General features: G+C 54.8%; 1 protein-coding gene across 4 annotated transcripts; it reads left to right on the forward strand.

Moving 5' to 3' along the window:
• The first annotated feature begins 479 nt into the window (after positions 1 to 479).
• On the forward strand, positions 480 to 11,439 carry MEIS3 (Meis homeobox 3). 4 transcript variants are annotated; one of them, XM_074369343.1, is made up of 13 exons: positions 480 to 1,495; positions 3,248 to 3,429; positions 3,620 to 3,779; positions 3,876 to 3,926; positions 4,946 to 4,996; positions 5,229 to 5,327; positions 7,908 to 8,019; positions 8,208 to 8,356; positions 9,296 to 9,372; positions 9,610 to 9,668; positions 9,768 to 9,854; positions 10,212 to 10,281; positions 10,969 to 11,439. In XM_074369343.1, exons 1-12 carry the CDS (start codon positions 1,484 to 1,486, stop codon positions 10,259 to 10,261), a joined length of 1,089 nt encoding a protein of 362 aa, XP_074225444.1. In that variant the 5' UTR covers positions 480 to 1,483; the 3' UTR covers positions 10,262 to 10,281; positions 10,969 to 11,439. The 4 variants fall into 4 exon arrangements, with proteins under 4 accessions (XP_074225444.1, XP_074225442.1, XP_074225445.1 ...); XM_074369341.1 differs by having other exon boundaries at positions 484 to 1,495; positions 5,178 to 5,327; XM_074369344.1 differs by having other exon boundaries at positions 484 to 1,495; positions 9,771 to 9,854.
• Positions 11,440 to 16,975: the final 5,536 nt, after the last annotated feature.

The following is a 16,975-nucleotide window of genomic DNA, read 5'->3' on the forward strand; positions in this document are numbered from 1 at the left end:
GCACGTGCACGCGTACACACACACACACACACACACACACACACACACCGGTGCTGACACTCCGATGTGCAATTTATATATAGAAATTTGGACATGGGCGCCTACGCGTGCGCACGCGCGCGCACACACACACTTACACACCCAGTACTCACCATATACAGAGACAGAAATAACACCCCCATACTGGGCATGATCCAACAACCAGACACACAGACACAGCTGGGGACACACACACACAGATGACTTCAGGCACAGGCGCACAAGCATCCTTGTCTCCCGGGGGAGGGAAGTTAGTGGGGCTGGAGCAAGAAGAGAAACTACAATATGGGTTTTGGTTACTTCCAGATCTGTCTCAGAGAGGGGGGGGGAGGGGGAAAGGGGCTGATAAGAGGGCCTGTGGAAGCCGGGGGGGGGGGGGGGGGGGCGCCAGGAGAGAAGCAGAGATGTATGGGGCAGAGATGGGAGAGACAGGGGAAATTAGAGAGAACCGCAGAGACAGAGACTGAGAGACAAAGAGAGAAAGAAACGGAGAGCGAGAGAGACTTGAAGACCTAAAGAAAAGAGGGCAGCAGGGAGATGGAGAGAGAGAGACACGGGGAAGGGCGGAAAGGAGGAGGAAAGGGGGAGAAAGAGACAGGGACCTGGGGCGGCCGGGAGGGGGAGAGGCGGAGAAGACCCGAGAGCGGTGGCGAGGAGAGCGAGCGACGTGGAGAGAGGGAGGCAGGAGGGTGGGGACCGAGGAAGACGAGCCGCGGGGAGACACCGATACAAAAGCCGCCCCCGAGAGCGGCCGCAGCCCCCGGGAGCGGGGAGAGGGAGGAGAGGGGAGGGAGCCCCGGACGCTCCCGCCCCGCCCCGCCCCGCCCGGCCCGGCCCGGCCCGCGGCCGAGCCGCCGGCGGACAGTGGGTTAAGCATCTCCGATGTGGAACTTCCGGATGTGACCACAGAGAGAGAGAGGGAGAGACCGGGAGAGGGGGAGAGAGGGAGAGAGGGAGAGACGGAGCCGCCAGCATCCCTCCGGCCCGCCAACGCCGGGACCCCGCACCGCGCTGGGAGCCTCCGCCCGCGCCCCGCCGCCCCCCGCCGCCCCGGGCCGGCGCCCACCGCGCCCCTCTCTCCCACGCCTCTTGGTCTGTGGGTCTCGGATTGGTTCCATCCTCCCAGGACCCAGAGGAGGGACTGGGGGCCCAGGGGAGGGGGCCTCGGGCAGCCCTCCCCCGCCTTCTCGCCCCTTCCCTCGCTGGCAGGAGCCCCTCGCTGTGACCCCCGCGGGGGCAGGAGGCTGGGGGTCCATGCTCGGAGCCTCCGCACTGCCCGGCGCCTGCCGCTGACGGCGGTGGGGGTGGGGGGGCCGGGCACCCAGCCTCCTGCCCCACCCCCTGGCGTCGGCACCGCGGGCCATCTGGGGCCGCTGCCCCTGGCTGCGCCCTCCCCGCCGGCCAGGCCCTGGAGGGACCGGGGAGCTGTCGCCGGCATCAGCCCATGGCCCGGAGGGTAGGTCTGAGGGCAGGCACCCCTGTGCCCCAGCCCGTCGTGACACCCACCCCCCCCTCCATCTCTCTCTGGGGAGCTCTGGCCCCCATCAGCCCCTCCCACCCTCTCCACCATGTCTTTCTCTGCCTCTTCCTCTCCCTGCCCCTCAGTCTCTCCTCTCTGCCCCTGGTCTCCCCCTCCATCTCGGGTCCTTTATTCTAGCCCCCCACCCCACCCCCGCTTCTTTTGCTGCCCTCCCCAATTCTTCTCCCTGGTCTACTTTTGTTCCAAGTCCTCTGGAGGTTAGGGGTGGGGACCGTGCTGGAAGAGGTGGATCTGGCTAGGCAGAGCCAAGAAATTCTCTCTTCCTGGTCCTGGGGATGGAGAGACAGGCGAGGAGGTGACAGTATACCTTTGAGGGTGGAGGGGGGCATGGACACCCGCAGGATGTGAGGATGTCTTAAGATGTGCGATGAACAGCAGGCAGAGGGGGCGCAGTTGAACTCAACTTCAGGGCTCTGGAGAAGTTTGGAGAAGAGGAAGTAAAAGACGGAGAGAAGGAAAGAGAGACACACACTCAGCCCTCAGCGCACACCCCAGAGAGGGGCAAGCACCAGCAATGGAAGGAACACATGCAGTCCCCCTCTCCAGTCCTTTTGCCCCTTTAAGCCTCAGTTTCTCCATCTCCAAAGAAAGGGTTGGATCTGGGAGACTTAAAGCGCCCTGGCTTCCCCAGTCCGTGTTCTTCCGTGATGACAGAACACAGAAATCTTGCTTTGGCGTTCTCTTTGGGGCTGTTGGGGCAAGTGTGTTTGTGTGGCTGTGCTGGGTTAGACTTTAGTTCAACAAGTGTTTATTGAATGTGTGCATGGATTTGTGCATTCCTGTATCTGCTGAATGTCTCATTCATCCATTCATTCACTCACTCGTTCATTCATCCCTGTGCCTGGCATTTGGCTGTGTGTGCGTGCGTGTATGTCATGGGTTCACACGGTGAGTGGAGTGTGACAAGTTGTTAAGACGCATTTAGACGTGCATATTCGTCTGTGAAATGAACCAGAAGTGGGGGAGACTGTGTAGGCGTACATTTGTGTACAAACAAGGCACTGCTTTTATGGGCAGTGTTTGAGAGTGAGAATCAATTCCTCTCCCTCCCTCTCCTCCCTCTCCCCTCCTGCTTCTCCCTTTCTCTCTCTCTCTCTCTGCCCCCTGGCATTTTGCGTGTGTGTGTGTGTGTGTGTGTGTGTGTGTGTGTGTGTGTGTGTGTGTGTGTGTTTCTCTCTCTCTCTCTTTTTTGTCTCTCTCATCCGTTTTCTCTCCCTGTCTCCCCTCTGTCTCTCTCTTGCATCCCCCTCCCACATCTCCCCCTCTGTCTCAAAAATCTCTCCCCACCACTCTCTCCCTTCCTCACTCTGGGAGAGGCTGGCACTTACCAGCCAGTCAGTCCCTGACCCCCACCCCCAACATGATCCTCAGACTCCAGACCTGGGCCGGCCTCTCCTCTGGACCCTCCTGCCCACACATCAGGAATCTCTGATGGGACATTTTTTTTTTTCACAGTCCGCGGGTACAAGGGAAGGCTTGAGGACAGGGCCTTCAATCCCACCCAGACAGCTCCATGGGACACTGGGAGCCTAAGAGAGCTGGGCTTGGACACAGGGACTGTAGAGCAGGTTGCTGTGGCGGGGAGAGGGCATCTCCTGGGTGCTAGAGTAGAGAGGTTTCTTGGTGCTGACACCTCCCTGGAGCTCTCCCTTTCTTGCCTCCCCCCAGTATGATGAGCTGCCCCACTACCCTGGCATCGTGGACAGCACTGCAACCCTGGCTAGCTTCTCGGAGGCAGTGTCCTCAGCACCAAGAGCCCCCGGGCCCTACGGCCCCCACCGGCCTCCCCAGCCCCCACCCTCAGGCTTGGACAGTGATGGCCTGAGAAGGGAGAAGGATGAGATCTATGGGTGAGTGGGGACAAGGCTGAGGGTTCCATGGGGTCTCATGTGATTTGCGCCCCCCACCCCTACCACTTCCTTTGTCTCTCTGGATATATTTCTCTCCCTCTGACTCTGTCTCACTCTGTCTCTGTCCTGCACCCCAGTTCCTCCATACTTTGCAGCCCTCATGAACTCTCTCCTCTCCTGCTTCCCCCAGCCACCCGCTTTTCCCTCTGCTGGCCCTGGTCTTTGAGAAATGTGAATTGGCCACGTGCTCACCCCGTGATGGGGCTGGGACTGGGCTGGGCACACCCCCAGGCGGTGACGTGTGCTCCTCCGATTCCTTCAATGAGGACATTGCAGCCTTTGCCAAGCAGGTGGGCACCCACCATCCGCTGTGCGCCGGGAAAGCCAGTGATGTGGGGTGGGCAGGAGAAGGGATCTGCTCTCCCTGGCCTCTCTCTTTTCCCCAGGTCCGCTCTGAGAGGCCCCTCTTCTCCTCCAACCCGGAGCTGGACAATCTGGTGAGACCTGGGCCCTCCCCAATGCCCCCTCCTCCGAGGGGGTCTCCTGTTCCACCCCCCATAGCCCTGGGGTTGGTCGTGGGAGCAGAGAGGAGACCACCTGACCCACATTCTCAAATTGTGATAACTGTTGCCCATTTGCAATGCAGTGTAGCCTAGAGTTTGAGAACAGGGACCTGATGGCCTGAGTTCAAATCCCAGCTCTGCACTTACTAGTTCTGTGAACCAGGGCAATTAACACCATCTCCCTGTGCCCCATTTTCCTCAACTGCAAAGTGTAGCTAGTAATAATTTCTATCTTGGAGGACTGTTGTGAATATATAATGAGTTAAACAGAGTCAAGCAGGTAGAGCAATGCCTAGCAGCGAGTGGAGACTCATTAAGTGTTGGCTATTCAATCAGTCAGAATTGAGCCCACACCACAATGAATGGAAGCCCTTAGCTGCAAAGGAGAGAGAAGAGAGGGGAAGAGAGGGAGATGGAGGGAGAAATACCCTGGCTTCTCCCTTCCCTTTGCTTTCCAGCTCCCACCAGGGCTTCCTATTGGCTGAACCCTTTGACAAAGGGCTCTGGGAAATGTAGTTTTCAGGTGAAGGGTGGGAAATGGATCAGAGGGCAAGCAGGCATAAGATCGGGGTGGTGGTATTACTACAGCACACCTTAGCTCACCCCTCACATGATGGCTCCTCTTCTGCCTCTTGCATCTCTTGTTTCTCTTCCTTGGCCTCTGATCTCAATCTCACACTCCCTCGTTCCTTAATTCTGGGTCTCTATCTCTGTACCCCTATTTCTCTCGGCCCCTGTCACTTTGACTCTATTTTCTCTCTCCCTCTCTTTGTCATTCTATCTGACTTTTTCTGTTCCTCTGTCTCTCTTCTCTCCTTTCTCTTCTTCCCTTTTCTCTTCCTCTCTCTCCTCTTCCTCCCCCTCCCCTCTTCTTCTCCTCTTTTTTCACCTCCTCCTCTTCCTTCTTCTCTCTCTCTCTGTCTCTCTCTCCCCTCTTCTGTCTCTGTTTTCAGATGATACAGGCCATTCAAGTGCTCCGCTTCCACCTGCTGGAGCTGGAGAAGGTGAGTGCTTCTCACTCCCCCTCATGCCCTCACTTTCCCCCAGTTCCTCCCCTTTTTGCCCCCTTCACCCCTCCTTCAGGCTCTCTCCCCACCAGAGTTGGAGCAGAAGGCCACCCCCATCCCTGTACACCCCAGCCCTGGCCCCCCGGGTGGCCCCCCCAGTACCCCGGTGCCCCCTCAGGTCCACGACCTGTGCGACAACTTCTGTCACCGCTACATCACCTGCCTCAAGGGAAAGATGCCCATCGACTTGGTCATCGAGGATCGGGATGGAGGCTGCAGGGAGGATCTCGAGGACTACCCGGCCTCCTGCCCCAGCCTCCCAGATCAGGTAGGCTCGGCATCAGATGGGGTACCAGCCATCACCCTGCAACCAAGGCCATGCCCAGAGAGCTGAGACCCAGCATGAGGGCACACACACCACCCCATACAGCCTCAGGCAGCCACAGTCAGACACAGCCTGACCACAGAACACGCACCAACTGTGCAACAGCTACACAGACTGTCAGACAGCTGGACAAAAGCACCCGCCCCTAGCCAACATCTGCAGATACCAACCATAGACTTGGCCACACCCACACAGGTTCACACACAGCGACAAACCATTCCACTCACAGCCAGGTGACAGCACACACCACATACTTAAACATACACACGCCCCCACAGCACAACAGCATCACAGATCACACAGCCTGATTGAGACACTGCCGTTCGAGAGGATGTGTGTGTGTACAGCACACACACCCCAGCCACACAACAGGCACAGAGCCAGAGATGGAGCCAAATGGCCCCAGATCTTGCCACGCAAACTCAGCTACAGCCACACTTACACCTAAAGTGACCACAGTGACTGCCCACATGCACACACCTGCTACCCTAACATTGTAACAATCCGACTACAGCAGGTGTGGGCACACACCATGCCATTCAGTGGCCACGTGGCCCCAGATTCATTGAATCTTGGAGGCAGTCAGACCACAGTTACATAGACAAAGGCACCCAGATGACAATCCCACAACAGCTGTGCAGATCCAACGAGGCCAACCCCTACAAGGCAGTCATGGTATCAACACACCCAGATGCCAAGTATTACACAACACGACACCCACACCCAGGTGCCAGGTAGGTGCCAGGTAGGTTCCAGGTAGGCACATGGCCTCACCACAACCAGGCAGACTCGAGCATGTGCACACAGCAGTCACAGATGAGCCTCAAGGACCCTCTGACCCACAGCCCATAATAAGCATCCTCTGAGCAGCACACCCTGTGTGTGTGCTGATCAGTTACAACTCCCTCCGAGCCAGAGCCATATTCCACATCTTCACACAGCCACTGACGGGACCCTTCCCAGAACGATGTTTTAAAATATAATAAAACCACATTAAACTATATTTAAGTACAAAAAAAAAAAAAAAACAGGCACCGACACATTCCCATGGCCATCTCCCACCCCAAGAGAGTCAGGGAGCTGCCCACCTGCCTGCTCATGCAAGAATCAGGATAACCACACACACAGTCTCACAAATAAGACATCAGCCCCTAGAACTACAGCCACAAACTTAGAAAAATAAATGTAGCCTTGCATTAGTCAGATGCAACCACTTGGTCACCTGTGAGAGTGACACAACCGTGCTGAAATACTGCTACGTGTCTCAGCTCCACCCATGTGACAGCCACAGCACAGACACCTCCTCTCTGGGGACAACCTTGCCATGGGGGCCCAGACGTAGGCACACTCATATGTGCCGCACAACAGTCTCAGGACAGCTTCAGGTACACTCCCAGCATCCGATCAGATCCAGCACCGGAAGGGCAGGGTGACAGTGACAACCGTGCTCCAGACCTAATGATTCTGCGGTTTGCACACAGCCCATCCCCCGTGCACACAAACTCAAATTTCCACATGGATGTTCCAAGCCCGGAGAAAACTTCTCTGAACTGCCATCTCAGGCTGATCCCTGGCAGGACACAGACGATGCATCCACACTGGGTCATTTGGAGCGGGGGGCTGATTACAAGAGAGGACAAGGTCTAGGATGTTCAACAGGGGCAGGTAGGGTACCCAGGGTTCAACCAGCAGGAGGCTGTTTCCATGCCCACTTCCACCCAATCTGCCTCCCAGCCATTGAATGAACCTCAAACCTAATGACAAAGAAGACTTGATGTGTCTCTATGGGGGGGCAGGAGAGTGTCAGCATCCTGGGACACAGAGCTGGGGTAGGGGCTGAATCCAATGTGTTGTCCGGTTCTTCAGAGTGTGTCAGAGTTTGGATAAAGAAAATACAGTCCCGGGCTCCCTGATCGGCAATTTGGAGCCCCCTGAAATCTCTGAAAATGGAAAGTTGTTTTTTTTCCCCATAAGTTTAGTGCAAACTCATTTGGCAGCAAAATCTGACCTGAACTAATGAGAGGCTATTTATAGCCTTTATTTATTCCACTTAGTTAAATATTCATCCATTTTGCTGCAGAAATGTTAATAAGTTTGATGACGAGTTTATGCCCCAGACCCTGCTGGGGCTGTTATGAAATACACAGTGTGTGCGCTGATTTACTGTCTAAAAATGTGAAAAGAGTTGAATTTTGAAACAGTACGGGCTCCCGAGGATTTCAGATAGGTGCTGGAGGTCTGTAGAAGCTCATCCTTATTGAGTAATTGCTGTGTGCCTTCGCGTAAGTTGACTCAGTGAACCCTTACTACATTCTGTGAGGTGGGGACAGTTACTGTCCTCCATTTTCCAGTTGAGGAAACTGAGGCACAGAAAGGTGAATCGACTTCCCCAAGGTCACACACCAGGAAAGAGACAGGGACAGGCTTCGCACTAGAAGTCCTAGCTCCAGAGCCCGTGGTCTTAGCCACTGTGCTATATTGTACCCCAGACCTTGGCACTGAATGCCAACTCCTGTTTTGCAGAATAATACATGGATTAGAGACCATGAGGACAGCGGGTCTGTACATTTGGGGACCCCTGGTCCATCCAGTGGGGGCCTGGCCTCCCAGAGTGGGGACAACTCCAGCGACCAAGGTGAGAAGCTTGAGAGGTGGAGGGGAAAGATGGGAGTCAGTCTGAGGATTGAAGTTAGACAACAGGTAGGACTTCCAGAGGGACAAGGACGACTGGAGTGTGGGGTGGGGCCTTGGGGGAGGGTTCTGCGTCCCTCTGTTCCCCCACCTTCCCTGTCCACAAACACAGCATGCCTCTCCTCTGCTCAGGAGATGGACTAGACACAAGTGTGGCCTCCCCCAGTTCTGGGGGAGAGGACGAGGAGCTGGACCAGGAGCGGCGACGGAACAAGAAGAGAGGGATCTTCCCCAAGGTAGCCACCAACATCATGAGAGCCTGGTTGTTCCAGCACCTCTCGGTGAGAGCCCTGGGGCCCCGGGTGTGGGGTGGGCACAGAGAGAGATGGAGAAGGATGGCCTCACAGAGACTGAGGCCCGGAGAGCTACCCAGGGACGGGAAGCTAAGGCAGGGGAGAAGTATGAAAGGAGAATCTCAAGCAGATGAGAACTGACAAGAGCAAACATCCATAAGCGCCACCTGTGGGCCAGGAGCCGCTAAGGGCTCTTGACTCATTCAATCCTTCCCCCAACCCCCAACCCAACAATTTGCCCACCCGTCAATCATCCACCTTCCAGCCAAATATACCCCGGGAGGGTGGAGCTGTTATTTGCTCCATTTTGCAAAGGAGAAGACTGAGGCCCAGAGGTTTCACAGCCAGAAGTGGGTTCAAACGCAGGCAGTTTGGCCTTGATCACTGCACCGCACTGCCTCGTGGAGAGGGTATGTAAAATAGAGAAAGGAAGAAAGACAGGGAGAGGCTGAAACAAAGATAGAGACGGAGAGATATGGGAGCACTGAATCAGAGCAAGATAGACACTGAGGGAGACTGAGTCACAGAGGTGGAGAGACAGACAGACAAGAGAGCCACAGAGAAAGATAGACTGGGACGGGGAGAGACATGCAAAGGGAGCTGATGGACTCAGAGAGGGTCCTTTCCTTGTGTCAGTGGAATCCCTCCCCCTCCCCTTGCAACTCCAGCTCCACCTCCCTAATGAGAGCTGGCCAATTAGCCTCTAATTGCTGGAAGAGATGGGGGCGCCCACGGGGCGTAATTGCCCGAAACTTGACTCTGCTTCCCTCCATTGGGCCCCCGGGGAGCACGGAGAAACTGAGACACGCTGATTCTCCCAGCCCTGCCCCAGCCTAGGCTTGCCAACCCCCAGGGACCTGGGCAGGCCAGGACTTGGGAATCAGATGGCAGCCAGGCAGGCAGGGTGACTTTTGCTGGTGGCCACAGCACCCGTACCCCTCAGAGGAGCAGAAGAAACAGCTGGCCCAGGACACGGGTCTCACCATCCTGCAAGTCAACAACTGGTGAGTGACAGAGGAGGCCTGGGCGGGCCTCTGGGCCAGAGCCCGGTGGGAGACCGGGCGCTGTCCGCGGTGCTGAAGGAGGCCCCAAAGCCCCTCGGAGCGTCTCTTCCTGCATCCTCTTTGCCGCCCCTCTATCTGTCCTGTCTTGCCAGTCCTCTCTCCGTCTCTATGTGTTCATTTCTGCCTCCCTTCTATTCCCTTTTTACACCCTGCTCCATTCCCATGACCCCCTCCCAGGTTCATTAACGCCCGGAGGCGCATCGTGCAACCAATGATCGATCAATCCAACCGCACAGGTACAAGAAGGTGGGGAGAGAGGGCCTAGTGTTCCTGAGGGAGTGTAAAAGCCTGGACCAGGCATCCTGGGGCTCAGCCTGCACCCTCAACTCTCCTAGCAGGGCAGGGTGCAAACTTCAGCCCAGAGGGCCAGCCCACGGGGGGCTACACGGAGACTCAGCCACACGTGACTGTCAGGCCACCAGGTAAGGCCCCTCCTCCTTAACTAAACCTTGCCCTCAGAAGATATGCCCCTCCTCTAAAGGAAGATGCCCAACCATCTGGGATTAAGTTCTTGAAAAATACCGTGTTTCCTTTGCGTAAGAAGGGAGTTGGAGATGCAAATGCAGATTTCCTGGTCTCCTCATTTTTGTCTCAGGGTTTGCTTCTTCTAGGCTTTACCTGCCCACTGGAAGGCCCTGCTTTTCCTTAAAGGACTAGCACCCCTCTTAAATGATGACTCCGTCTGTCCTGATAGAGGAATTCCCTAGAGAAGGAAGGGGCAGTGGGGCATTTGGGTTTGTCTGGTGAAGACTCACTAACACCCCTCTTTTGTCTTCCAGGACCAATGGGGATGAGTTTGAACTTAGAAGGAGAGTGGCATTATCTATAAAAGCTGGATTCAGGAAAAATGTGAGTGTCCTAGGTCTAGGGGCACTGGTTTGGGGGTAGTGCTACTCTCAAACTTTTGTAAGACCTCCAAACTCCAGTAGCGAGCGCAGCCAGTATGGAGTCAGCCTGAGTTCCTGAACTGAGGGTTCTCCAAGGCTTGGTGGGAAGATGATTCATTCATTCATTTGTCCATCCATGCATCAACTCATGGCACGTCCTTGAGGAAGGGGGCATCTCAGCTCTGCCCTGACCAGCTACAGACAGGAGTGCCCCACTCTAGTGTCAGGGGACCTCTGGGACCAGGAGTGACAGAGGGAGCCTCTCAACCAGCTCCTCCATCAGGCTGCCTTTTCTCCCCCCCACTTCTCTCTCTACTTTTTTCTGTCTCTCCCCAACCCTTGCCTTTTCCTCTTTGTCTATTTCTCTCTCTCATTCTTTCTCTTTCCACAGCTCCATCTCTGATTCTCTCGATGTCTCTTCCTCTGTCCCATGGTCTGTCTGTCTCTCCTTGTCTTTCTTTATCACTTTCTTTGTCTTAACTGTCTCCGTGTCTCTTTTTTCATCTCTGTCTCTCTTTCACCTCCATTTCTGTTCTGATTCTCTGTCTCTGTCTCTCTGTGTCCCTCTCATGGTGGGGCTGATGGGGATGGCACAGAAAGCCTGATGTGGGTCCAGATCCTGACTTGTGCTCTCCTCCCCTCTCCACAGACCCTAACCTCTGGACTGTGACCGCCAGGCTCATACCTGGTTCTAGTTACCACCTGGCCCTCTGGCTTCAGGACCCCACCTCCTATGGCTCTCCACCCCAACTCAACGCCTACCTCCCTGGGGCCCTGCCAGGACATGAGGGGCCTAAGTGCCCACTTGAGGGTCTCTCAAGGACAAAGACAAGGCCTCCAGACCCTGACCCCACTTCAGCCCTCACCTCTGCCTGGAACCCAAGCTGAGACCCTGGACCTGGGTCTTAAGAAGATGGTGGCTGGGGGCCCCCCTGCCACAAGGACAGAGACGGGATTGAGGGTGGGCTGGGGCCATCAGAGAAGGAGGGTCACCTGGATCCGACATTTGGGGAGGTCCCCTTCATGCCCCCATCCCACCCCCCTTCCCCTCTCCCCCTACCTCCCTTCTCTGTTCTCTTCTACATTTTTTAAAAATGATAAAGTCTTAAAAAGCCACCAATCTGAGTTCATATGTCTCTTCCAAGATTCAAATTCTCATCAGTCTGAAGCTCAGGAATCACTGATTATAATGATAATCGATACTCTTTATCCTGCTTTCCCCCCAGGCCCTCTGTACGTACCATTAGGTATTGCTGTGTGACAAAACACACCAACACTTCGTGGTTCAGAAGGCCCATTTATTTTTAGCTCATTATTCTATGAGTTAATGTACTAGGCTCAGCTGGGCAGTTCTTGTGGCTTCAACAGGGCTCTCTTGTGTATCTGTGACCAGCCATGGGTCTGCTGGCTGGTTAAGTAGGGACAACAGGAGTGACTGGACTGTGTGGTGACACTGACCAGCAGACTATCTGATTTGTTCACCAGAGAATAGAGGCTTGGTTGGACTCCAAGAAAGAAAAGAAGGGCCCATAGCCTCTTGAGAGCTCAGATCTGATCTGTCTTTATCTCCACTGCATTCTCTTGGCCACCGGAAATCTGAAGGTCAGCCCAGATTCAAGAGAAGAGAAATACATTCCTCCCTTTACCGGGGCGGGGGTAGCGGGAGGTGCAAACTCACATTGCAAGAGATGTGGATACAGGGAGGGACAAAGAATTGCGGCCACTTTGGCATCAACCTCCACAGCGTGGCTCACTGATGACTTTCTCCATCAGCCCCATGGGAGAGGAACAGGCTGGGCGTGAAGAGCCTCACCTGTTGAGAGGTGCTGACGTGTTCAAATCCCGCCTCTGCAACCTAACAGCTGTGGTACCTCGAGCTAGTGGCTTCCCCTCTCAGGGTCTCAGTGTCCACGTCTGGAAAATGAGGATGGTAGCAATACCTACCTCGTAGGACGGCTGTGCCAGTTAGTGGAGTTACTGCAAGGAAAGTGCTGAGGATGGCGCCCGACAGGTAGTAAGTGATCTTGAAAGGCAGAGATCGTTATTTGTAACCTGAGAGACCGAGTCTGAGCTGATGGGCGGACAGAGCCAGGTGGGGTTCTCAGCTTTCCAGACCTGCTTCCCCAGAGAGGAGAGACAAGGTGGAATGTCTCTGTCTCTAGCCCTGTTTCTCTCACTCTGTTTCTCTCTATCTCTTTCAGTTTCTGTCTTTCCCGACCCCAGTCCACACCTTGGAGTTCTCTGCCTTCCTTCTCTTTCTGCATCCTGTTGAACTCTCCCTCAGAGGAGGACCTTGACTTCTGCTCCTCCCACCCATCCCCTTGGGGTCCCTCCCCTGAGTGCCCTCAGCCCCTTCCCCCAGATCCATATGGAGACATCTTAGACCTCTCGGGGCCGCCTCCACCCCATCTGCCCTGGACACGTGTGTGCGTCATGATGGGTGTGGGGGCATCATGAGAAATGTGTTCTCCTGAGTCCCACCAGGGGGACCCAGACTGAGATTCACACAGAGATACACATGGCTGCAAACAGATACAGCTGATGCCAAGATTCCCGGGTACATTCAGAAACAAGCAGAGAAACACAGCCACACCCAGACACGGAAGCACACACACACACACAGGCTCGGAAACTCAGGGCAGAGCCACAGGTCAGCCACCCACAAACGTACGTTCTCACACACTCACACATGCCCAGACATGATCACACAGCTGACCTCCCAGTCACAGACACGCATGTTCACTCACACTCATGCTCACACACGCCGATGTTCACACTCTCCCAGACACACACATCACACCTGGGGGCAGGGTTGCCCACAGGACTAAGGCTGGAGACTGACACACATGGTCAAGCAGGTAGCCTTACCAACGACTCAGGGAAAGTTCCAGAAATACAGTCCCCCTCCAGAGATACCCTTGGAAATGTTCGTGTGTGGCCAACAAACCAAAAGGCCAGACAGCAGGGGGGTCACAAACCCCGATGCCAACCCAATCTTTCTGGGTTCAAAGCCCCACTCTGCCGCCTACCAGCCCCATGAAATGCACTGGGTGTCACAGACCAGGGCTTGGAGACGTGACGAGACCCTCAGAGCCACCTGCAAACACCGCTTTACTCACACGAGCGTCTCCTAAGATGCTGCCGCCTCAGAAGCCATACTGTGCCAACAGGGAAACTGGGAGGTGGGCCCCTGACCCTGTTCTGTCTGAGGTTGGGTGAGGCCCGAGACAGCAGGTGTTGGGGTGCCGGGCAGAGCTCCTGGGCCCAGCTCTGCGGCCCGGGAGACCCAACTTCTAAGACTCTAACTGGGAGATTTTGTTCATTCATTCATTCACCCAGCGGATATCTCTGTCCAACCCTTGCCTGGCTCCAGGGTGAGCCACCCAGCCCCACAGAGGCCTCGGTCCCCTGGACGACGTGGCTGTGGGTCAAACATCCCTCCTATGGACATCAGCTGCTACTGCCTCCGGCATCTGAGGGCCGGGCTGTTTTTTCCCAAGACACTAGTGCAGATTGTAAGATGCTTAGGTTTCGACTGTATTTGTGGAAAATAACCAGCTTGGTCCCCCTTCAGGACATCTGTTCTGGCTGCTCCCATTACCTCGGACCCCTTCCTGGCTCAGAGGTCCCCTCTGTAAAGACACAGAAGCAGCCACACCAAAGCACCACCCCACCCCCACTCCCGTCCATCACTTTCTCATCGTCCCCCTCCCTGGAATTCTCTCTGTCATTTATTTGCCTATTTCATCATTGGTTCAAACCTCAGGGCTTCCAGAGGCAGGTGCTTGTCTCTTTCAGTGACCTGGGGCCGCAGACAGCACCCTCCACCCAACAGGTGCCCAGGAAAGAGGTGGAGAGCAGAGGAAGCGACTCTGAGACTCAGCCGCCTCCACCTTCTTGTCCGTTCCTCCAGGCCACAGGTCCTATGTCCTGGGCAGGCACCCTCTGCTCGTCCCTGGGGCAGCTGACGTGCTAATGGGGGAGATCCAAGATGGGCCGAATAAATGAGCACGTCGTTTAGTCTGTGAGAAGCAGATGGATGTCGTAAAAGCAGAGCAGGTGGGGTTGGGAGTGCGTGCGCCTCTTTCAAGCCTCTGTTTGCCCTTAATTTAGTTCATGTGGAGCCAGGCTCTGTTCTAGGAGTTTTATCCCTACCAACCTGGTCAGTCAGCCCTTACCACTAAGCCCCAGGAGGTGGTATGATCACAGTCCCCATTTCCCAGATAAGGGAAGTGAGGCCCAGAGAGGTAAAATTGCTCACAGGGGTCGCACAGCTGGAAAGAGTAAGTGTCCATTCGAATCCATGCAGCCAGACAGCTCAGGAGCCCGTACACTCACCACCTGGCTCACAGTTTCTCATTTTTAAAAATAGAATTCTAAGATTCTATGATTTAAAAAAAAATTTTTTTTAAAGAATTACTGGAGATTGAACCCAGAACCTCGTGCTTGCTAAGCACCAGCTCTACTACCAAGCTTTACGCCATCCCCCGAGATCTTATGATTTGTAAAAAGCCTGACACAAACTGTTTTCTGAGTTAGATATTGTTTTGGTGACTATGGTTAGACTTTGTCTTTTCCCAGACTTTTAGGGACTGAAGTGGGGTGAATGAGGGATAGACAGCAGGAAGGACTTACAACAACCCTCCCATCTTTTTAAAGGCAAGTGGGGGATGGGATATGTGGGTAGAGTCAGGGCTGAGCCAAGGCCTGAGGTTCACTTCAAGGGGAGGTCCTTGCATTCGTGTGACCCCTGCCTGGCTCCTGAGGGGGGAGTATGTGACAGTGGCAAGTGGGGGAGGGGGGATTCCCCCCACCCCACCTTCTCCTGCAGTGACTAGAAATGCCTCTCCTGTAATCCTAATTAAACCAATTGGATGTGCCTTCGGGAAGGAGGAAAATTGGGCGTCAGGTTAATTGTAACTAAAAATACCTCCCCCATTTCCTGGGGTGAGGAACCAGTGCCCAAACCCAGAATTCTGGGAGGCCTGGGCAGTGGGTGGGTGTTGCTGAGGGAGGTGGGGCCCCTGAAGGGTCTGCAGGGTGGCCCACGTCGGGCTGGGTGACATGGCTGGGTATGTGCAAGTATGTGTGACAACTGCATGACTGCTGAGGCTGTGGCCTTGGGATGCTGGGGTCGGTTGCTACAGTGGGGAAGGCCATCGGGACAGTGGGTGACACCAGGAGTATGTTCGCTGCCCAGACTGTTACTGAATGGGGCATATGTCACCAAGGAAGGGCTGTGTGGTGGCTGTGGCTGTCATGGTGTGCCTTGATATAGGTTGGCTATCTCTGTGTGAGCGCGTGTCCATGATTGTGAGACTTTATAACTAGGGGCCACCTTGCGTGTGTCCATAGCCTGGCTGTCTCCACGGCCGCTCTTCTCTGCAGACCAGACCTCATTGTGGGAGCTGCCGCCCCTGAATTGGGAAACTTCAATGCAGTGGGGGCCGAGACGCAGCCTCCAAGGCAAGGTGGGCGTGGCCACCGCAAAGTGGGCGTGGCCAGCTCTAGCGACCGCAGAGCAAACAGCAATTAGAAGAGATGGTGGTTCTGGTAGTTGATCTTGGCGTCCTAGGAGGGAAACAGACGTGCTGTCCGCTAAGTTCTTGCTTGCTCTGTATACGCGGAAGAGTTCTGCGTCTAGTGAACCAAAGACCTAACCTGAATCCTAAAACCAGAGAGTGACGGCTTCTCCATCAATCTCCAGAGGTGAGCCTATTTACAGACCCAGGACCCCTTGAATGAGGGGAGGCCGGGTCCCCTCAAGGAAGGACCCCAGTACACTGTCCAAAATTCATACTGTTAATCCCCCGAAGGAACCTCCAGCCTTTGACCAGGGTCGATGTGTGTTAAGGAAAAGGAAATAATCAGACCTTTGGGGACTACCAGACACTGTCTCTGAACTGGTGCTGATTCCCGAAGACCCTAAGTGTCACTGTGGCCAACCAGAGTAGAGGCTCATGGAGGTCAGGTGACCAATTTTTTTCTTTTTTTAGTTCAGATCCATCTCACTGTGCTCAAGGCATCCCCCAATCCATTCTGTGGTGACTTCCCCAGTTTTGGAATGCACAACTGAGATACTCATACTCAACATCTGGCAGAATCCCCACCGTGGTGTCTGGCTGTGATGGTGGGCAAAGGGTGAGGCCACAGGGACCACTTGGTGTGGTCCATAGCTGTGTCTAGGTTTGTGTCTGGGTGGGATCTTGTGGCAAAGTGAGTCTTTGTAACTGGGAGCCTCCCTATATGTGTCCATGGCAGTGTCACTCCGTGTGTGTCTTTGTAGCCTCTTGTGAATCATGTGTCCACACAGTGGGACTCTGAGTCATCCAGTGCTGATGCATCAGAATGTGGGGCCGGCAATGAGCCTGGGCTCCCTCCAGAGGGTGCTGGGGAGCCAGGGAAGGTGTTTGGTAACAGCTTTCTTGAGATGTAATTCACATATCATAAAATTCACTTATTTAAAGTTTATAGTTCAAGGACATTAGTATATTCAGAGTTGGGCATCCATCACCACAATCGATTCTGGAACATTTCCATCACCCCCAAAATAAACCCTCTACCCCTTAGCAGTCACTCCCCATTCCATCTTCAACCCCGAAACCCAAGCAACCACCAATCCACTTTCTCTATGGATTTGTCTGTTCCAGACATTT

The sequence above is a fragment of the Camelus bactrianus genome, chromosome 9 (genome assembly GCF_048773025.1).
Source record: "Camelus bactrianus isolate YW-2024 breed Bactrian camel chromosome 9, ASM4877302v1, whole genome shotgun sequence".
Classification (NCBI taxonomy): Eukaryota; Metazoa; Chordata; class Mammalia; order Artiodactyla; family Camelidae; genus Camelus; species Camelus bactrianus.